The 18,621-nt window shown below is 42.1% G+C and overlaps 1 protein-coding gene across 9 annotated transcripts in view; it reads right to left on the bottom strand.

The window, feature by feature from the left end:
- The window catches only part of LOC120457300 (CUGBP Elav-like family member 1), a 50,682-nt gene that overhangs the window by 9,387 nt on the left and 22,674 nt on the right, over positions 1 to 18,621 (bottom strand). For 5 of the 9 annotated variants that reach the window (XM_039644904.2, XM_039644825.2, XM_039645150.2 and 2 more), the window contains one exon: positions 2,549 to 2,727. In XM_039644904.2, coding sequence (XP_039500838.1) covers positions 2,549 to 2,727 — 179 coding nt within the window. Of the gene's footprint in view, positions 1 to 2,548; positions 2,728 to 14,317; positions 14,856 to 18,310; positions 18,554 to 18,621 lie in introns of those variants that run through there. The other 4 variants (XM_039645083.2, XM_039645036.2, XM_039645113.2 and 1 more) reach the window with 4 other exon arrangements.

Genomic DNA, 18,621 nt, shown 5'->3' on the forward strand with positions numbered 1-18,621 from the left:
CTATCTGGGGGCTGGGTGCGATGGTGGGTCACTGTGGTTGGATGGGTGGTTGGATGAGTGGGTGGATGAGTGGGTGGATGAGTGGGTGGATGAGTGGGTGGTTTGATGGTCGGGTGGACATGCGGAGGCGGCTTAAGTGCGCGTCATTATTCTGAAGCTGTAAGCCGACATGCCGCTGCCATAAAACTTATCAAAACTGTTTTCGAACTCTAAATGCCGCGAGTTTGCGGGTGGTGCTTGCATAGCAGTTGTTGTGGTTGTGCATCAACGATACCTGAGAGAAGTAAGTGTTTTACCAGGACAGTTTCAGGATTTCATTTTGTTGCAAGTCGATTGACTACTGATAATATTAAGGTGATAATATTGTTGATTTTCTTATTTTCACGGAGGCTAAGAATCGTGATGTAACTTAGAAATGAGTCGAAATGAATGCATTGTAAAACAAACGTTGACTAAATATTTAACTTACTGTATTTAAGCTTTACATTTCAAGTGTATGGCATAAAAATTGGTTAAACGATAAATGCCATTGTTCCCTATAAAAACGATTAATATAAAAGTTTCTTTCTTTTTTTTTTGAACAATTGTTTTCTTGTTCAAACCTAGCTCCTTAAAAGCACTCCATTTCTTAAACATTTCTTACTTGAAGCATTCCCAAGTCACCTACTAATCCTCAGTCATTTTTCACAGCTTGGCCTAACATCTCACTTCCCCCGGAGCAGCAAAAAACGGGTTAAATGACCCGTTGGGCAACAGTGGGCACTGGAGACTCGACCGCATTCCCAACATGGCCAGAACTCAGCGTCAAGCACTTGACAAATTAGCGAGACGAATGCGAAAAATAAAATCTGCATGCGTTGAAAAATGCTATCATCATTTAACCACCCACCCATTCCAGCTCGCATTTTTTGCTTTCATTTGGGTTGTTTTGTAAAGCAAAAAAGAGACTTAATGGAGGAGCAGAAGCCGAGAACAAATTGCCGGGCTATAAACATGGCACATTAATATTAAATGCACTTTGCCACCAGCTTCAGCTGGAGCGTCTTTGGCTTGGGGCTGCGTATTTTGATGGGCAACTCGCACAGCTTTTGCATTGCATTTCATGAGTCCGCATACTTTCAGGCGTCAATAGACTGCAATGACTTTGCAACCCTTGCTTCACTGCGTCGATCCAAATCATTTGGTCCTGGACAGCCTCCTGCCTCGTCCCCCTTCCTGCCCAATATCCTTGGACCACTTGGCCCCAGCTTATTGCTGGCGTGTGCGTGACTAGCATCCCGTAATTTGACTTCAAATGCATTAAAATCGCTGGCGCACACACATGCAAAGGTACAGTGGTAACCGTGGGAAAGGATATGCGCTTATTAGTGATATACTTTTTTGCTTACTAAATGCTGCCATAATTTATCTGACCAATAACATAGGTAGTAAGCACTTTAAGCCAATTGAAAGAACTAAGAAACTCCTTAAATCCATTCAGTTAGGCATTAGTAAGTTGTATTCTGGAGGCAAGTACATTCGAGAGGCATAGGAAATATCCTTGAGGCATGTTGTATCCTGTGCAGACCCCACTCCCATGTTGGTGTTGGTGTATGTGGTTATGTATCTGTGTGCTGCAGTGTGCATGTATGGCTTTATAATGGCAGTCCGCCCGCAACAACATTCATCTTGCAAAAGGCGACAAATTATGTGCAATATACACAGGACAGAGACAGAGACAGCATGCTCGGGCTCGGACTGTCCTGCTCTCTCTATGCCTTTCGTTTCCCCCCAGTCCCACTCCCCGCAACGCTGCATGTGTTTGTGTTTGGCTGTCGGAAGTTTGTAATTTTGCCTGTTTCCGGCACAAAACTTGCATTAGTCTCTGCCATTGCGCTGGTGTGAGTGTTTGCTTATAAGTGGGCGTGGCAGGAGCGGAATGTGGATGCAGGATGGGGGTTACTTGGTTGCCAGGATTACCGTTGACTTCTTCCGCTGCCAGAGGCGGCGTCTTGCTTGCGTTCCAGCTTCCTGTTTGCAGTTGCATGCGGTTTTTGTTGTTGCTGCCGCCGCCGCCGCCATTGTGGAATGAAGCTGTGCTAGTATGCTAGTGTGCCTGCATATGTGTGTGTGTGTGTGTGGGTGTCACCGACTCTGAATTGGTATGTGTGCCGTGAAGAAACGTGTTTTATATGCGCGACTCTTGCCGCCGCTGCAATTAATCATTGCGACAGTTTTTCCCACACTAGCCACAGCACCAAAAGCCAATGCTGCGCTTAAAAAGGCAAAGTGACTTTAAGGTGATCGTTTCGCCATTTGCCCATCATTTCTGTCATCATTTATTCTTCGCCAAGGGTCAGAACTATATAGCAAGCTACCAGTTATAAGTTATCAACCCACTTGATACAGTTTAATTGTTAAATTGTTCAAGTGTTGGATTGTTAATACCATATTTATGTATGAAACAATTTTAGACAGCGTATTTAGCGGATACCCATACATTTAAGTAAATTCCCATCAACTAACACTATTTTAATACCTTTTTTTAAGGATCATTTGTGATGCTTACCTTGATAGCTCCGATGGCGTTCTGCTTGGTGGCGAATGTGACGAAGGCGCAGCCCTTGCTCTGACCAGCCTGATCCCGGAGCACCGTGCACTCCTCGATGGTTCCGTGGCCCGTGAAGAGCTGCCTCACATCGGCCTCGGAGTACTTTTTGTTCAGCATGCCAACGAAAAGTTTGCGTTCTGGAAATACATCAGCGGAAAATGCGAAATGAAAGAATGTTTTTCACTGAATGCTTACACAAACAAACATTAAATAAATGCATGTTCAAGTAGAGGGGTGAAATTAGCATAAATAACAATTGTGTGTTTGGGCGAGAGCAGGTCAAGAGGTCGTCCAACTACAAGCAACTCCAACTGGCTTAAAAACTCCAACTTAGTGGGCTGCCAATGTGGCAGGAACTTCTATGACGCACTGCACGGTGCTCCATTCAGAGCAGTAAAATTGTTTTGCCAACTGAGGCTGCTGACTGATTTACTGACTGACTGAGGAGAGTTGCAAGCGTAATGGTCACCATAAAAATGTCGTTAAAACCGCGAAATGAGTACATGCATGTGGGTTTTAACGGCTTTAAGCCATTTGGGCAGGCCAAAACGGCATACAAATGAAAAAACAGCAGTTTTCGAGACAGATTTTGAAGTCGAAAAGAATGCTTTAAAGAGATAGATATTTATTTTAAATCTTTCTTAGATTATCCACTAACAATAGCTTCAAAAATTACTAGAGTGTAAAATACCTTATATAAAATAAGAGCTGATTTTACGACAAATTTCGACATCACTGACTCGCTTTAACATACAACAGGTAACCACATGTTTGGTGGATTTTTTATGAACTCTTAGCTGACGCTTAAATTCTTTAATGAGTGTTCGTGTTGGCTCCATTTAACGATCGGTCAGCGGGTATTTAACCTAAATTGTGCAACACCCGGCGTATGAGTGATATTTTGGGATATTTCTTATGGGGGTCCTTGGTGCGAGAGAGTTGCAATTAATCAGGAAACAACTTTGTAAGCAGCTGGGACCAGTAAAGGCGAAGCAACTTTAAACTGCTTCAATAAATCGCTTTCGCCTTTGGTGTTCCCATAGATTTGAGATCTCTCCCCTCATCGAAACGAGAACATTTGTAAGGGAAAAGTTTTTGTGCATGGCAATTGTTATGCTTTATCTTGGTCCCCATGTGAAGAGGGGGTGTTGCAAACTTTTTTGGGAGCGCACATGCAAAAGACTAAAAACGCAATCGCAACAAATCGAATCAATGCAACAAGAACTGGGGAACTGCAGCAATAAGAAAGAGGAACTTTTCATCCTGCAACACTTTCCAGCACACACTTCTGCCCTATCTGTAACTGCTCTATCTTGGCTTAAAGTTTACCAGAGACAGCACATACGAGCGTAGTATGCACATAGGAGTTCTCTTAAAAACAAACTAAGCGTGCGTTCAAGCCACTTTTGGATGCCGTTACTCTGGAATAGGGTGGCTCAAAAATGTGTAATAAATGTGACATTAAGAATTAAAAGGAACGAGGATAAAAAGTAAATGGGTGATGTATGAATTTAAATTAAAATTTTGTAAAACTATTTAACGAAGCCTGTGAGACCGGTGTGTGTATGTCAAGCGGGGTATTCCTGGTAATGATATTTCATTTCAGGGTGAAGCGAGTTCTACCATGGCCCACTGGGCATCCCCCCTGTGTCGTAAAGTATAAATATAGAAAATGGTGTCGCTGCAAGGGAAGTGATTGGAAATTGTTGCTTTCGCCTGGAGTTGGCATCGCAGAAGGTGATGGTGATGGTGATCCTTGGAGGCCCCCAGCCAAGGCACTCAGAACGCACTCAAGCCGCCCAAACGGGGCGTTGGAAATGGGTCTTATCTGTGGGCGTGGCTGAAACTTTTTTTGAAAAAGGGTGCAAGGCATTCCTGTGTGCTAAATACATACGAAGTTGTAGTACTTCCTCGCCAGGTTTTGTTTGCCATTCCTTTACTCCACCACATCCACGTGCAGCACTTGCCCACTTTTGGGTCTCTGTCCGGCACATGTGGAAAATTTATTTGAGGTTAGTTCAGGTGTGACACAAGAAGTAACATTTTATATATTTATTGTATGGATTTGCCATTTTAAGTTGAAACTTTGCCAGCGCAGATACGAGTGGCACCAAGGAAAAGGGCTATGACAAAAGGAGGTTAAAACTTATTGCAGGCACCTGAGTCTACCGCGTTTTCCCCCTTTTTTCCTTGCTTTTCCCCATTTTCCCCCTTTCGAGCAGCTTGTTAAGGACCTCTTTTGTATTTGGCATCGCTGATTGGAAAGTTTTATGCGCACGTGATTTTTTCAGCGCTGATAAAAGCTCGTTGCGAAAGTCCAGGGCAGCGAGAAATAAAACCCTAAAGAATTTCCTTTTGTTCTCGAAACTGATGTGCGCTAAATTGCCTGAAGTTCTCATACATATTTCAGGATATTTAAGGAATTTGTTTAATTTTTATACTTCTGTTTTAATAGGTGTCCAGATGTTAGCCCAATACTTTCTTTAACCAATTACTCAGCCTTGTTGTTAGTGAAATAACTTCGATTTTCATGCGAATGAGCAGCTCGCTTTACCAGCTTATCATTTCCATTGGCCCTGTTATTGCCAGTGCAATCTCCGCATTAATTTGCCTTTAGGCAGTTTATCATTTTCACCTTTTTCGGCAGCGGCCGAGAAACCAGAGTGTGGAAACTGACGCCAAATGGCAGGAATGGAATCTCATTTGAGGAAAGTCACTGCCTTCTGCCTTCTGCCTTCTGCCTCCGTTGGCTCACACTTTCGGTGCATCTCTGTGTCATTCCTGCGGGCCATTACAGTTGCAGAAATTGCAATTTCACGACAATTACCACAAATTGGTTTCCTCAACTGGCTGGGCGAACATTTTCGTTGCATTTCGTTTCGTTTCGTTTCGTTTCGCCGGTCCCTCTTCGTGCCTTCCGCCCCACAATTATGCAGCAAAGTTGCTGCCCCCCGGGGGGATTTTTCGGGATGCGGGATGAGGGGCGATCGGGGGGAGAGGTGAAGACTTCCGCCTGTGGCATATGCATTGTAAGTTCATCCTTGGGAGCCAACTCTGCCATATGATGTCGTTAACTGTCTTAAGATTTATATGCACAGTCAAAAGCGGAAACTGCACTTATGTGTGTGGGCCAAAGGGGGGGAAAGGCTGGTAAGGGGCGGTAAGGGGAGGGGAAGGTACAAATCTACTGGGTCCTCATATATTTCACTTCACACTTGAGACATCAACTTTTGTGTCAAGTCGGTTTCTGGCCCCCAAAAATGGTTGGCCCCGGGCAAAGTTTGTCATGTGCATAATTTACTTTTTCCACACACATGAATTGCGTATCTTTTATCTTATTAGAGCTTTTCTGTGGAGTCAGCCAAGCATTAGATTGCATTCAATTTGCATCGCAATTAAATTGCTCGCCTCTTGCCTTTGCCTTTGCCTCTTGGAAAAAACCTTCGACAGCTCTTAATTATTTTCCACAGTTGTGTTTGTTTGGCATAAACAAATTAATCGCCTTGTGCAAATGTTTACGAGCCAAGCTCCTTGATTCCAAAATCCCTTCCATACTTTTCGAAGTCAGTCAGCTGTGTACATTTATTGGGGCTTATATTAATACCCTCTAAAAGCCTACACAAAGTAAAATAAACCCTTAGCATCACCCAAATAGAATCATTTTGATCAATTTTAGGGATTTTAAAGTATTTATACATTGTTACCTTCCCTTAGAGGTTTTTTCGAAAGCTGATGTACCCGATTTTACTCTCACTTGGTGTAAGCCACAAACAAAAGTCAAACGCATTAACCAGAACAATGGCATTCGTGCCAACGAATGAAGCGCATAAAACTTATACCAAACCTACTGAAAGTGGTGGTAGAATTGCTCCGGAGGGTTGTCAACCGAGATTTGCATACATCGCAAGTATGGATGGAGCAGAATTTGCTACTAATGCGAAGCACATTAAAATGAGGACATGAGAAGCAAAAGGATAAATGTTAAACACGCCAGCCAGATTTATACAAAACACACATTCAAATCACACTCGGAAATACGAGATGTGGATGTGGAATTCGAATTGGAGGAATGCAACATTATTCAGAACATTTTGGCCAGGGGCTCAGGAGGAGCTGCAAAGTAATACATATGTAAAAACAGATGTGAACAAGTTGGCTAATGGCTATGACTTTGCCCCTTCGCCGCCTCTTCGTTTCTCGTCCACCAATAAATGCCACATGAATGCCGTTTAAGCTGGGCATTCTTAAATACCAAACATATACCTTTGGCTAAGGTTTTAGCTGATCAGAAGGATGTTTTGTTTATATCCTTGACCTTAGCTCTTAAGTGTTAGTTCTTCTTGCAGAGTCTGTGCTGCAGCTTGGTGCTAAAGTATGATTCGAATCACGAATTAATTAAGGCACACTATAATGAAGCTTGTCTCAGACTGAATCTAATCACATTTTAAGCTACTTAGGCAGCATACCTGCTCCTCGTCTAACAGGTTTCAATTAAAATTTAGCTTAAGACGCGGCCAGCCTTAAGCTCAATGGAGTTAATGGATATGTGGAGGACTCGGGAAGTAGGATGCTTCACTGCCGATCCGCCATCTCTAAAAACAGTTAACGTTTTCAATTATAACATAAACACGCCGGCAACACTGTGCATACAACAATGCATAATCAAGAGAAAGTCTTAACGCATTACACTCGGCATAAACTGGGATATCAAGCAATTAATTACCTATTCAAATTTACCTACATTAAAGCTGTATAAGTTGTATTACTTCAAATCAATTTGTTGCTATGCGCTAAACTGGGACTGTGCATTCAGATTTTTCAATTTTCGTGCCATTCCTTAATTGATAAATGCAAATTGTTTGCATGCTGTCAAGGAAATTATTGTTTTTTCAACTGTAAGTGGCATGCGTTGCAGCTCCTGCTGTTGTTATTACTGTGTGTGTACTGTACAGATTAAGCGCTGAGCTCACACAAGGCCTGATAAATGAAAATGGCATGCACACATGTGCAGCAGCAGCAACAACGCAGCAGCAACAACAGCAACAGCGGCAACAACAGCATCAGCAGCATCAGCAGCAGCTGCAGCAATTTTGAAGTGCTGCACGAGTTGGAGGCAACTTTTCACATATTTGTATCTGTTTGTGTTGTTAAGTAGTTTGGGCGTTTTCAACTCGCAGTCTCAGCTGCATAAATATTTATTGCAGAAAATTCATGTGCGCCGCGGAAGGCGCAACCATTTCACATAGCATACTTTTCGCCGGTCTTGTCATAATTAATTTAAAGCCCCGCCAATCGAGAAAAAATGTTGTAAACTGCTGAAATTATGATGCTCATTCGTGGCCATCAAAATGCACTAAAATGCGCATTACATACTTACAGCCATATACTCGTATGTTTGGTTGGCTCTGTCCGTCCCAATTGTTCATATATTCCCCCATGGGCGGAGTTTATGGCCCGGCCCAAAGGGGGCAGGCAAACTTATTGCGGTGCAGAAATTTTTATGTTTTAATTCAATTAAGCTCCCTGGCGGTTCCAGGAGCAAGGACCCCAGACGGCAAGTTCGGCGGGGGGAAGGGGGGGTGGAGCCCTGTGTGGGCGACGCATTTAATGCGCACAAATTTTCGACATTTCTTTCCCGTCCTGCGCAGCATATTTGCATAATTTTGCAATAATTGACAAGCGGAAAATGTTGATGCGGAAACGGAAATTAAAATGGAATTTTCAACTAAGCTTTTTTTTTCATTCACGACACAGAGTTTCGCCACCCGGTGACGTTTCGTAAGGAATAATTATGTGCATGTAATTAGGTTGCAGCAAGAAAAGAGGACTTGCAGGTGCAAAAAGTTGCTATAATGATATTTTCATAGAGCGTTAGTTATTTAAAAGGTTGAGTACTGCAATCAAGTGATTAGGTCGGGCTGATCCAATCCATTTCTTGTACCATTCTGCAATTATGAATGATTTTGATTTTCGTTGAAGGTGTAGTTTAAATTGAGAATAGTAACCAGCTAAAACACTTTCCATAGTACAGCCAGCTCAACACCTCACCACTTTTCCTGGCCACAAAATACAATTAACCGTGATAGAAGCTAATGCCATTGGTTGAGCCAACCACTGCGACAAATGAGCGAAATCATTATAATCATCCTGCCCCGGCACGAGTCCCAATCCCTGTGGACCCCCACTCCGCTGACCACGATCCACTTCCACTTCCACTTCCACTCCGTTGACAGGAGCTGTGAGCCCGTGCACGTTTCGATTACGTTGGCAACACTTCCGGCCCGCGAGCGCCGCAATTTCCGCAGCTGCAGCAGCAGCAGCAGCAAAAAAAGGGGCAGCCCCCCAGAAGATGATGTGGCAGCGGAGGAGCGGAGTGGAGTGGAGATGTTGCAATAGGCAAAGTGCCAGCAGCCAAAAGGGGATTTCGACAGGAGCCAGGGGGAGATGCTCATTTTTGCCATTCGCTTGAAGGGTTCATTTGTGTGCTCTGCGAGCAATATCTCTTGTGCTCCATTTCGATGCCCTTCATAAGCAGTATGCTTATTTTCAGAAACGGTATGTGCCCGATTTTATTGGGGAATCGAACTACAACTAGACTACAACTAGTTAACTTAAGTAACCGCGTGGTGTAATCATAAATCTGTCTATTGACATCAAAATTTAAAACATTTTGATTTGCGTTTATAGTTAAGTTAGAGTTAGTTATGTTTGTGAAATGTAATAAACATAAAGAATCATAACTTTTGGTCAACATTTGTAACTCTGAATGTAATTATGTATTAAAAAAGAGAGGGTTACAATTGATACTAGTGGGTACATTAATTATTAAAGGGTATTTGAGTGCTTCGTTTTCCAGTTTTCAGACTTTTTATAAATATTGTTTCGATGCTGTTTTGTTTTTTCATTTTTGTAGCCATTCGATGACCGCTTCTGGCTGCCTTTGTGAACTTCATTCAATTACCGCTGCCAGTGGCTATTCCTATTCTAATGTTTTCCATCCCATTTTCCCTGCCCGAAGTTTCCTTGGCCCCGACGATGTTCTCAAGTGCTTCACTGGCAAGTTGCCCTAAAGATGAGAAATGCCTGGGAAAATGGGGAGAGGGGAGCAGAACAAAGCTGCAAGTGCAATGACGAAGGGGGGCATGCCACCCAGTCCATAAACATATTTTTCCTAATTTTTCCTATTCCTTCTATATTATTTTTTTTATGTATCAACATTTTACTTAAGTTCTTGGCAAGAGCCACCACTTGGAGATTGTTGAAATGGAACTACAAAGAAGTTGTAGTTTCAAGTGGGGCATGGAAATGACTTAATGAAAAACCACTTGACCAATATCAATCAGCAAAATGTGCACTCTGCGTTGGATTTTCCCTCTTTTTGTTGCCCATCTGGCGTCGACTTACTAATTGACAACATAATCAAGAACTAAAACGTCAGCTAAATGCAGAAATGCATCTTGTGTAAATGCAATTCGGACAGGTTAAAGACAAGAACATCGAAATAGCTGACAACTTAGGCTCATTTGGCTGCAGCTATACGATTAGTTCCAATTTTCAATTTGAAAATAAATAATGTTTTCGTTATCTCATTATTTGCCAGGTCTGTTTTGGTCTCTGGCAAACTGGTTCTGTGACGCACGTGCTCCGTAGACAATAAACGTTTTTGTTTTCGTGCATACGAGTATTGCCGAAGGGGGAGCGTTCAGACATTCATAAGATACATTTTGACGTCGTATCCTATGTCATTTTATAGCTCATGCCTTGCTGCACATTTAATCTCGTAGATTCCCTACACTCCCCCAACCAGGTGTTTCTGCATATTTGCGGCTGTGAGATGTCACGTCAAAGGTAATTTTGATTGCCAGTCAGTCAGCCAGGCAGCGAAGCAGCCAGTCAGCATCTTTCCAACTCAAAAGCTCAAATCTTCTACCCGACACTCGTAAAAACTTCAACGCGTCCCTGGTTCTTTGAGCTGCTTTTTTGTTTTGTTTCTTTTTTCTTTATACTTTTTAACATGCCTCAAAATGCGCTTTGCATAGTAATCAGTTGGGGATCTTTAGTAAATTTTTGGAATGGCCTTAGGTGATTACTTTCCAGAAAAATTGCAGTGAGGGTGTGTTTATAATAGAGCTGATTTTATGTAATACTCTACAATCTACAAAGCCCTTACCCATGGTTTAGGTTTTAGGTACTTTTAGCACACATAACTCAAGTTTACTACGTTCAAAGAAATAATTGTAATTGAAATTTCAAACTTTAGCTTCTGAGCACATTGACCACTAAGGTAAATGGGAACTGGTTTAATCCTCTTCGTGGTATCTTCTTCGCCTTCTCCACATATTACCAGATTGTCCAGCTCGGGCTCATAAGGCATTCCAGGCACATTCTAGACTTGCAGACCTAATTAGCTTAAAATTCCTGGAGCGGAATTCATCTTCCATTTGCGTAGGCTGCAGGCAGAAGGACCACAGTGCTGCAGCACAAGGATAACAGTCCACCAGATGCTAGTGTATAGAGTATGTAGACGTACTAAGATGCTTTCGTGCCCGACACTGCTCAGATAAATAGGCAATAAATGCGAATTTGTCGGAAAGTTTGCATATCGGCAGCATTTTCCAGCAATCAAAAGTTTGGTGCTCGATTGTTACGAGCTCGCTTTGTTTCGGGCCACATGTAAATATATGCAGATACGCCACACAGATACGAACGAAACACAGATACGAATGTATCTGTTTGAGTTGCCCCCTTGCCACATCCGAATCAATTGATTACGTATTCCGCATTGTTGTGTATTTGTCGCGACAGAATTTCATTTCGTTCTTATGGGACTTTCAGTCGTTCTGTCGATCAAGCGACCCATTGAACCCCTCGAGCCCCGCCGTACCCCTTAGACCCCTTTAACCCCCTTTAACCCCCTGGTGCCCCACCCCAGTCAATCGCCATTGAACTGTAACGCATTCACCATTTGTTGCTCTCGTGTATTGTCTATGCAAAATTGTGGCTGCTGCTCATTCTGCGGTGTACGTTGAACTCGCTCGTTGTTCAACTTTTCGGTCACTTGTCGCCCGGCATTCGGTGTTTGATTTGCCGAATGGCTTTGGGGCTCCCAAGGGGTTAAGGGGCATGCATGTGCCTCCCCGGCCAATTGTCAAATGGCTAAGAGTGCGCCGGGAATTAGTTGGCCATCAAGTGAATTGCTCGATCAGGAGAGGAGAACAAATCAAACTCCGATTTCCCATGCACATTACAATCTTCTTAGTGTTGAATATTGTTTTAAATCAGTAACGTTTATAGGACCAGATTGTTAATTAGTCTATATTCTGTATATTCCTCTGCATATTTTGGCTTCACATACATATTCCATATTTGCATTCAACTCTGTGAAAGCTTCAAGAACTCAGACATTACCTTAGCATTTGGGGAATTGCAACTTGTGACTGCTGACAGGGCTGCCTTTGGTACTTCTTCTCCATCTGTCTAGTAACCCCCTATACCCAGTAAAACCCCACCACGCCCATGTTAACCCATCAATTGTGCTCCGTCTAACTCGGCGCATGACTTGCATATTTATGCGATATGTGTTTGCGAAATGAATTGTTGACTTCGACTTTGCGTCCGACTTTGACTGTGACCAAAGCAGCCAAAGTCAAAGCGTTGATAAATAAGCAGCCAAAGGGGAATTTACTGGCAGACATGGAAAAAATAAAGAACAAACGAAGGTGAAGAGAAAAAAAGTATAAATAAATAAAGTGCATGTATTTCGAAAGCAATTCGATGCAGGCGAGTGTCGAGCGGGAAATAATAATTGTATTGCAAGATCAAGTGACTTCTGGGGGGCGGAACCTAGAAAAGGGGGCGTGTGTGTCAAAATGGCTGTCAGTCAAAAGTGAAGTGTAACAGCTGGTTGGATGTGTGGATGTGTGGATGGATGGGGAGTGTTACATAAGGTTGTTGGTTTCAGAACTTGTGGCAAGGCATTATAAATGAATTTTCCCCATTTCCCTCCGCATCTTCGCCTTTTAACGTGTGCAAATGCGTTAACATAAATGTAACACGTTTCGCTGTGGTAACACAACTGCAACAGCAACTATCCACATGTCACGTAGCTTTTGCATGCCAACGACAGGGCCCAGAACCCAGAACCCAGAACCCCAAAGACCCCAAAAATCATGTGACCCAAGGCATCCCAAGGAACTGTCACATCTCCGAAACCAGACAGGAAGCCAGCGGCAAGAGGAAGAGCGAAAGAAGGAAGAAGCGGAATCATATGGCAAAGTCACTTTCCTTGTCAGGCCCTACAAAATATTCGAAATGATGTACACAGTTCGCTGTAGCAGAAGTTAAAAATACGAATCCAAAACCACTTCAAATTGATTAAAGTTGAAGTCTCAGTTGCTAGTTGATTAATTTTTTAGCAAAGCGGTGCTAATCAGCGAGGCACGAATGTGATACTCTTCGAGTTATTTAATTCATAAACGAACTTGAAATTGTTGGGATGAAACGTTGAAAAAAAAACACGTGCATTCCGATAATAAATATCGTAAAGAAGTGAATTAAAGTATTTAGTTTATTTTAATGCTCAGAACAAACAACCTAAAATTACTTTACAAAACCGAATAAGACCCAGTCAAACCGACAAGATCCATTTATCCTGGATTTTCCCCACCGAAGCGTTTTTTTTACACGCCTTTGCCGGGGAGTTCAAAAGTCCCATGACAAAGCTAAAATTTAATTAGCCGCCTAGCAAGTGGCGTTTGCAAATGAAATTACCCAAACACATTTACACACACACACACACACAAAGGAAACGCAATGCAAGCTCAACATGTAACATACAATTTCACATGCAACCCCCCTCCACCCCATTCATACACACACACACACACACACATACATATTGGTTTAACATTTAGCCACTTGGCGCGAAAAGGAAATAAAATACACGACAATCCAACAAAAGAGCAGGAAAATAAAAACACGAAAGTTTCATCGAAACATGGCACACTCGCCGTTTCGTCCGTTTCCACAGTCATGTTTTCTCCGGAAAATTACTCTGCTGGCGCCCCCTAGCGGGCGGTCTGCCCACCCACTCTTGGCTTTGTAATCCTCGCGAGCTTCACAATAAACACGAAAATATAATTTGCAACGTTTTTGCAGGCGACGCGCTTCCGCTGCCAAAGCGCAGAAATGCAATGAGTTTTAGACAATAGTAGCCACAGTGAATGATCATTAAGAACAACATGTAGAGTGAAAAATTGTAATTAATTTTAGTTTATAAAAAAAAAACACTTCCAAATACAGTTGTTCTGTATGAGCACATAAATAAAACCTTTGGCAACTTCATTAATTATTTATAGTATTTAATTGAGTTGTTAAAGCTAAGCTGTCAAATACGAACGATAAAATGTCATCAGCCATATCTACTGCGCTATAAATCAAATTGGTATAAAACTTAATAAATTAAATCTTGTAATTCTGCAAATTAAATTAATATAAATATATGAACTTTTGTGAGGAGTTTTTAAACAAATTAAGTAAGTTCTTAAGAGATATATTTACAGAACACACCTCATATGTGACAATGTATCACCCTAACACGTCAATGTTAAATGTATAAAATAATGTAATGTATACTTTTGTAGCCTATCCGTCTTACGGAGGCCCCACTGTGTGCTCGGACCGACTGGGCTTAGCTGGACGGTGGTCCGTGCAAGTAACACTAATTACCTGGAACTAAATATGGCGCCGGATTCGGCGGCGGGAGCCAATACGTTGCCGTTATCGCCGGATACAACTGATGGCCATTTGTGGCCAAGTTTGTGGACATGGAGGACGGCTGGAGTGGGTGGTTGGGATGGCTTTGGTGGTGCATCGACGGTGGTGGCGAGTGCTGCTGATGATGTGGCGGCGAGGAGCTCGCGGAGGAGCTGCCCGGGCTTAGTTTGTTGTAGCGGACTTTCAGATTATTGTTGTTGTTGTTGTTGCCGACGACGGGCGGAGGAGAAGCTGCAAGGACTTTGCCCGATAGGGGGCGCTGCTCGCTGACTCCGCCATTTCCATTTCCGTTTCCGTTGATATTGCCGCCAATGCTGTTGTTGTTGTTGTTTAAGGAATTGCCGCATTCCATGATATTTGGGTTTTTCATGTTATTTATTGGCCGCTAGATGGCGCCACAGCACATACGAAAAAAAATTGGTCAAAGGGCTCAAATATTTTTGTCTAACTGAAACTTTGCTTTGCTTTGGTTTTTTATGGGCCTCCTGGGCTAAATTAAAAACGAAAGGCAATATTTTATTAGCAATTTTATTAGCAAGGGCCGCCATTAAAATGCCACAATTATTCACTTGTGCATAATTTGAATTTTATTTGCACACACACACACACACGCGACCGTTTCACTATTTTTTACCACGGCGTTTTATGGTCCACCATTTTTGTATAACTAATTAATTTGCCATATTGTCCGGCGAGTGCAGTTGGCCTTTTGCAATAACGCAGTATTTTTGATTGTCGTTCTGCGTTATTTACATTCAATTTGTTGCACATCCCCCATCAACGCAACGAGTGCTAATGGGACGGACATGATCCGCCCGTACGGGTTGGCCATACAGATGGACCATATTTGCTTTTATTGTTACGATTATTATGGCGATCGCATAGCGCAGTTGTTTGATTTTGCATTTTTATGCGCGTTAAGGAGCCCCGCCAGCGTTATTAAAATCATTGAAAAATCCAAAGCAAATAAACAAAAATTTTAATCCATCCAGCTTTCGCTTGAACAATTTTTATTGCCGTTCATATGACATTTTGAGGTGTATCATTTGGATAATAGCAACATTATGTCATTGAATATTAACTGCGCTTTGCGAAATGTTGGGCAAACGTTAAATATTAAATTAAATTGCTGAAAAAACGGCACAATTCGAAACTATTTTGGCATGTAGCTTATACTTGTGTTAAACATTATCTCCTCTGCTTAAATATTCACAACTGTCGCAACTTAGCACCAGCCACTCCCACTGGCTGGGCTTTCTGCATATAGTATGTGTATATAACACCTGTGTGAAGCTCTAATCAGCCTGAGCAGAGTTTTGAAGAGACGAATGTCTGTGTTTATGCAATAAATGAGAAGGGAGCCCAGGGTAAATAAGTAACTTTAGACCCAGGCGGGGAGTTTTGAGATGGAAAACTAAACAAGCCGACAACTGTTCGACACCTAAACATATACGAGCGATAGGATTGTGAAATTTCAAGCTTATTTATCCAGCTATAACAACGACTCTTGTTTGACACTGAAGTTTGGCTTGTTTCCTTGGGAAGTTCCCCTAAAAACTTAATAATAGATCGGATGGTGTTTGAAATGATCATTATACTTCTTTTCATATCTTGTGTAAAGAGCTATATTTCAATATAACAAATTACTTGAATGATAACCAAAGCTTTACAGTTGGCGATTGATTGCACAAAAGTGCAATATTGTATGTTTTTTGGCTACAAGTTTGTTAAAAGTGCATACAGTAGTTTCAATTTCGTTGGGCATTTCATAACTTTTCGAAAAGCAATTGGCCTGAATTGATTTTGCGGCTGCAGCTCTTGTCTGAATTCTATGAAATTTGGCATTTTTCTTGAAGTACTCGTGTTTTCGAATTTTTAGTTTATCCATCCCGACTTTTCCCCCTTCCACCTGACTCGACTGTCTATTTTCAATTTCTTCTGACCCAGCTGAAATTGACGTTTGCCAGTCTATTGACAGACTGCCTAGAGAAGATGATGATGACGATGATTACGATGCTGGGACTGATGTCGAAGCTGATGGCTTCTTGTTTGTACATGGCCAACATATAGACATAAATATGCGTAAATAGACAAGTTTGCCCGCCTGTCGGCCGCAGCTCTCTTCTTGGAATGTAACTCAGAAGAAAGTGCAAATATTGACGAGAGTTTCCATTTTGCAGGTGGCCCAAATGGGAACAGTTTTCTGTTGATGGTTGTGACATATGCGAAACCAATTGATTCGTCGACCGAATGGCTATTACTATACATATGTATATACACGTGCTCCATGGGGACATTTTCGTAATCATTTTGTTAACGCTTCGCTGCGTTCCAGACGATTTTCCGAATGTGGGGTAATTTTTTCTAAGTGAGCTGATTTGCTGTGTATTTTTAAAGCATTTTCTAACCTAGTTTTGCGTTAACTTTGTATTATTATCTGGCTGTCTGGCTGCGCCTCAAAGTGCAATTTACCTGGCAACAAACTCGCTGGCAATTATCACATAAACTTCGCATTTACACTCTGAACTTTGCTTCTGCCACAGCACCTCATGTGGTTTGTTGTCTGCTGTTGTTTTTATTGTGGTTTTTTGTTATTATTGCTGTTAAATGAAAATATTCAGAGCGGAAAGTTACGCTTTTCCATTATAAGCGCCCCATTCGGGGCATGATAAAGTCTAACGTGGAGGTCTCCACTCCGAAGAATATCGAAAGTGAGTTTGAATAATGTGAGACGGAAGAGGTTTCGGTATAATTCAGCATAATAGTCTAGTTATGTAATTCGAAATGGAGAAATATTTTGATAAACTAAGCTCTAATATGCAGAAGCCGAAGGATATAACTAGAAATATTCTCACAATGTTAGGAATTGAATATTCTTGAGCTCCCTCTTTTATTTATTTGTGTAGATTTTTAAGAATATGTTCAAGTTTGTACGACAACTTATTTGCTTCTGAGGTTTTGACGAGCCGTTGACATTTTGTATTTAATACGGCCTGCACTCAGGTTTTCTTTTCTGTGGCGTTCGCCTTGTGTGAGGCTCCTCTAAAATGAAAGCCAAATGAAAATTTGACAAGTGACAATTTCCGTTTGTCGACTTCGCCTATTGAGTGATTATTTTTGAGGGACAGTTTTACCCAGCCACATGATTCATCTACGTTACGTGAGGGAAAAATCGGATTACAATTAGTGGAATTTCGTATTAGAGATCTAAACGCACTTTCAACGTTTTCTTTTCGCCCTAAACACTGGAGTAAAGTTATTTCAATCACCTAATGGGAAGCTGAGTTCGGATGACCTTGTAGGTGAGAGCGTGTCGTAGTGACGAAGGGTGACGCAGGGTGCCGAAGGGGCAGAGCTCATCGACAGCCTTCATTGGAGGCTATTTATGGCCCGGCACACCCAGCTCCAAGCTCACACACTCGAGTCAACCGACCGGAACGCCAATTGGATCGGAAATCGCCTTTTCGTCTGTTATTTTTGCCAGCTTACATCGGCCTTACCCATCCCTCCGTCCAAATTCCCGAAATGCCCATTGACTGTTCTGTATTCAGTGTGAATTCAATTATTTTCTACGCGATTACTTTGAGGCTATTTTCACAGGTAAATATAGTTAGGCAATAAGTTCACGATGTGTAGTGGCGGTGGTGAGTGACTGCGATGGGCCACGTTTTTTGAACATTTCATGAAACAAATTTTATAAAAGTTTAAAAGCCATTATAGCATTTCCAAAGCTTGCAGTCTGTAAAATGTTCTCAATGACCCTAGCTTTTATCTAGTGCCCACTGTACTTTCGACTGAGTCAAGCCAGGTTCTTATCCGTGTCCACTAATTATGCAAATGCTATGTGCATTTCCAGTCTCATTTGCACACTCAAAAATGCGCTTGATTTGCGTATTCGAATCGAATTTTCTCAGCTTTTCGCGAGTATCTCGATCCGAAAGATACCTGGTAATTGATCGCACGTCTTGAACTTAAACTTTGACACGCGCGTGCGCGGCAATTGTAATTTCCGTTTGGCTCACAAGTGGCTATATTTCCGCGATTACGGCGACACGTCTCCGATTTGAGAGTATCTGTTAGATACTCGTTGAGAATTTCAGCGATTTGTTTCTGCTATTTTTTCGGAGCTGTATTTTTTTCGCAGTCGATCCGAAAACGCGACTGATGCCTGGGCGATTGAGTGACAAACTGCTGGCGACGCTTATTTTTCGCTGCCGTTTTTTCGCTTCGTTCTGCGGTTTATTTTACTTGATTTT

The sequence above is a fragment of the Drosophila santomea genome, chromosome 2L (assembly GCF_016746245.2).
Source record: "Drosophila santomea strain STO CAGO 1482 chromosome 2L, Prin_Dsan_1.1, whole genome shotgun sequence".
NCBI lineage: Eukaryota > Metazoa > Arthropoda > Insecta > Diptera > Drosophilidae > Drosophila > Drosophila santomea.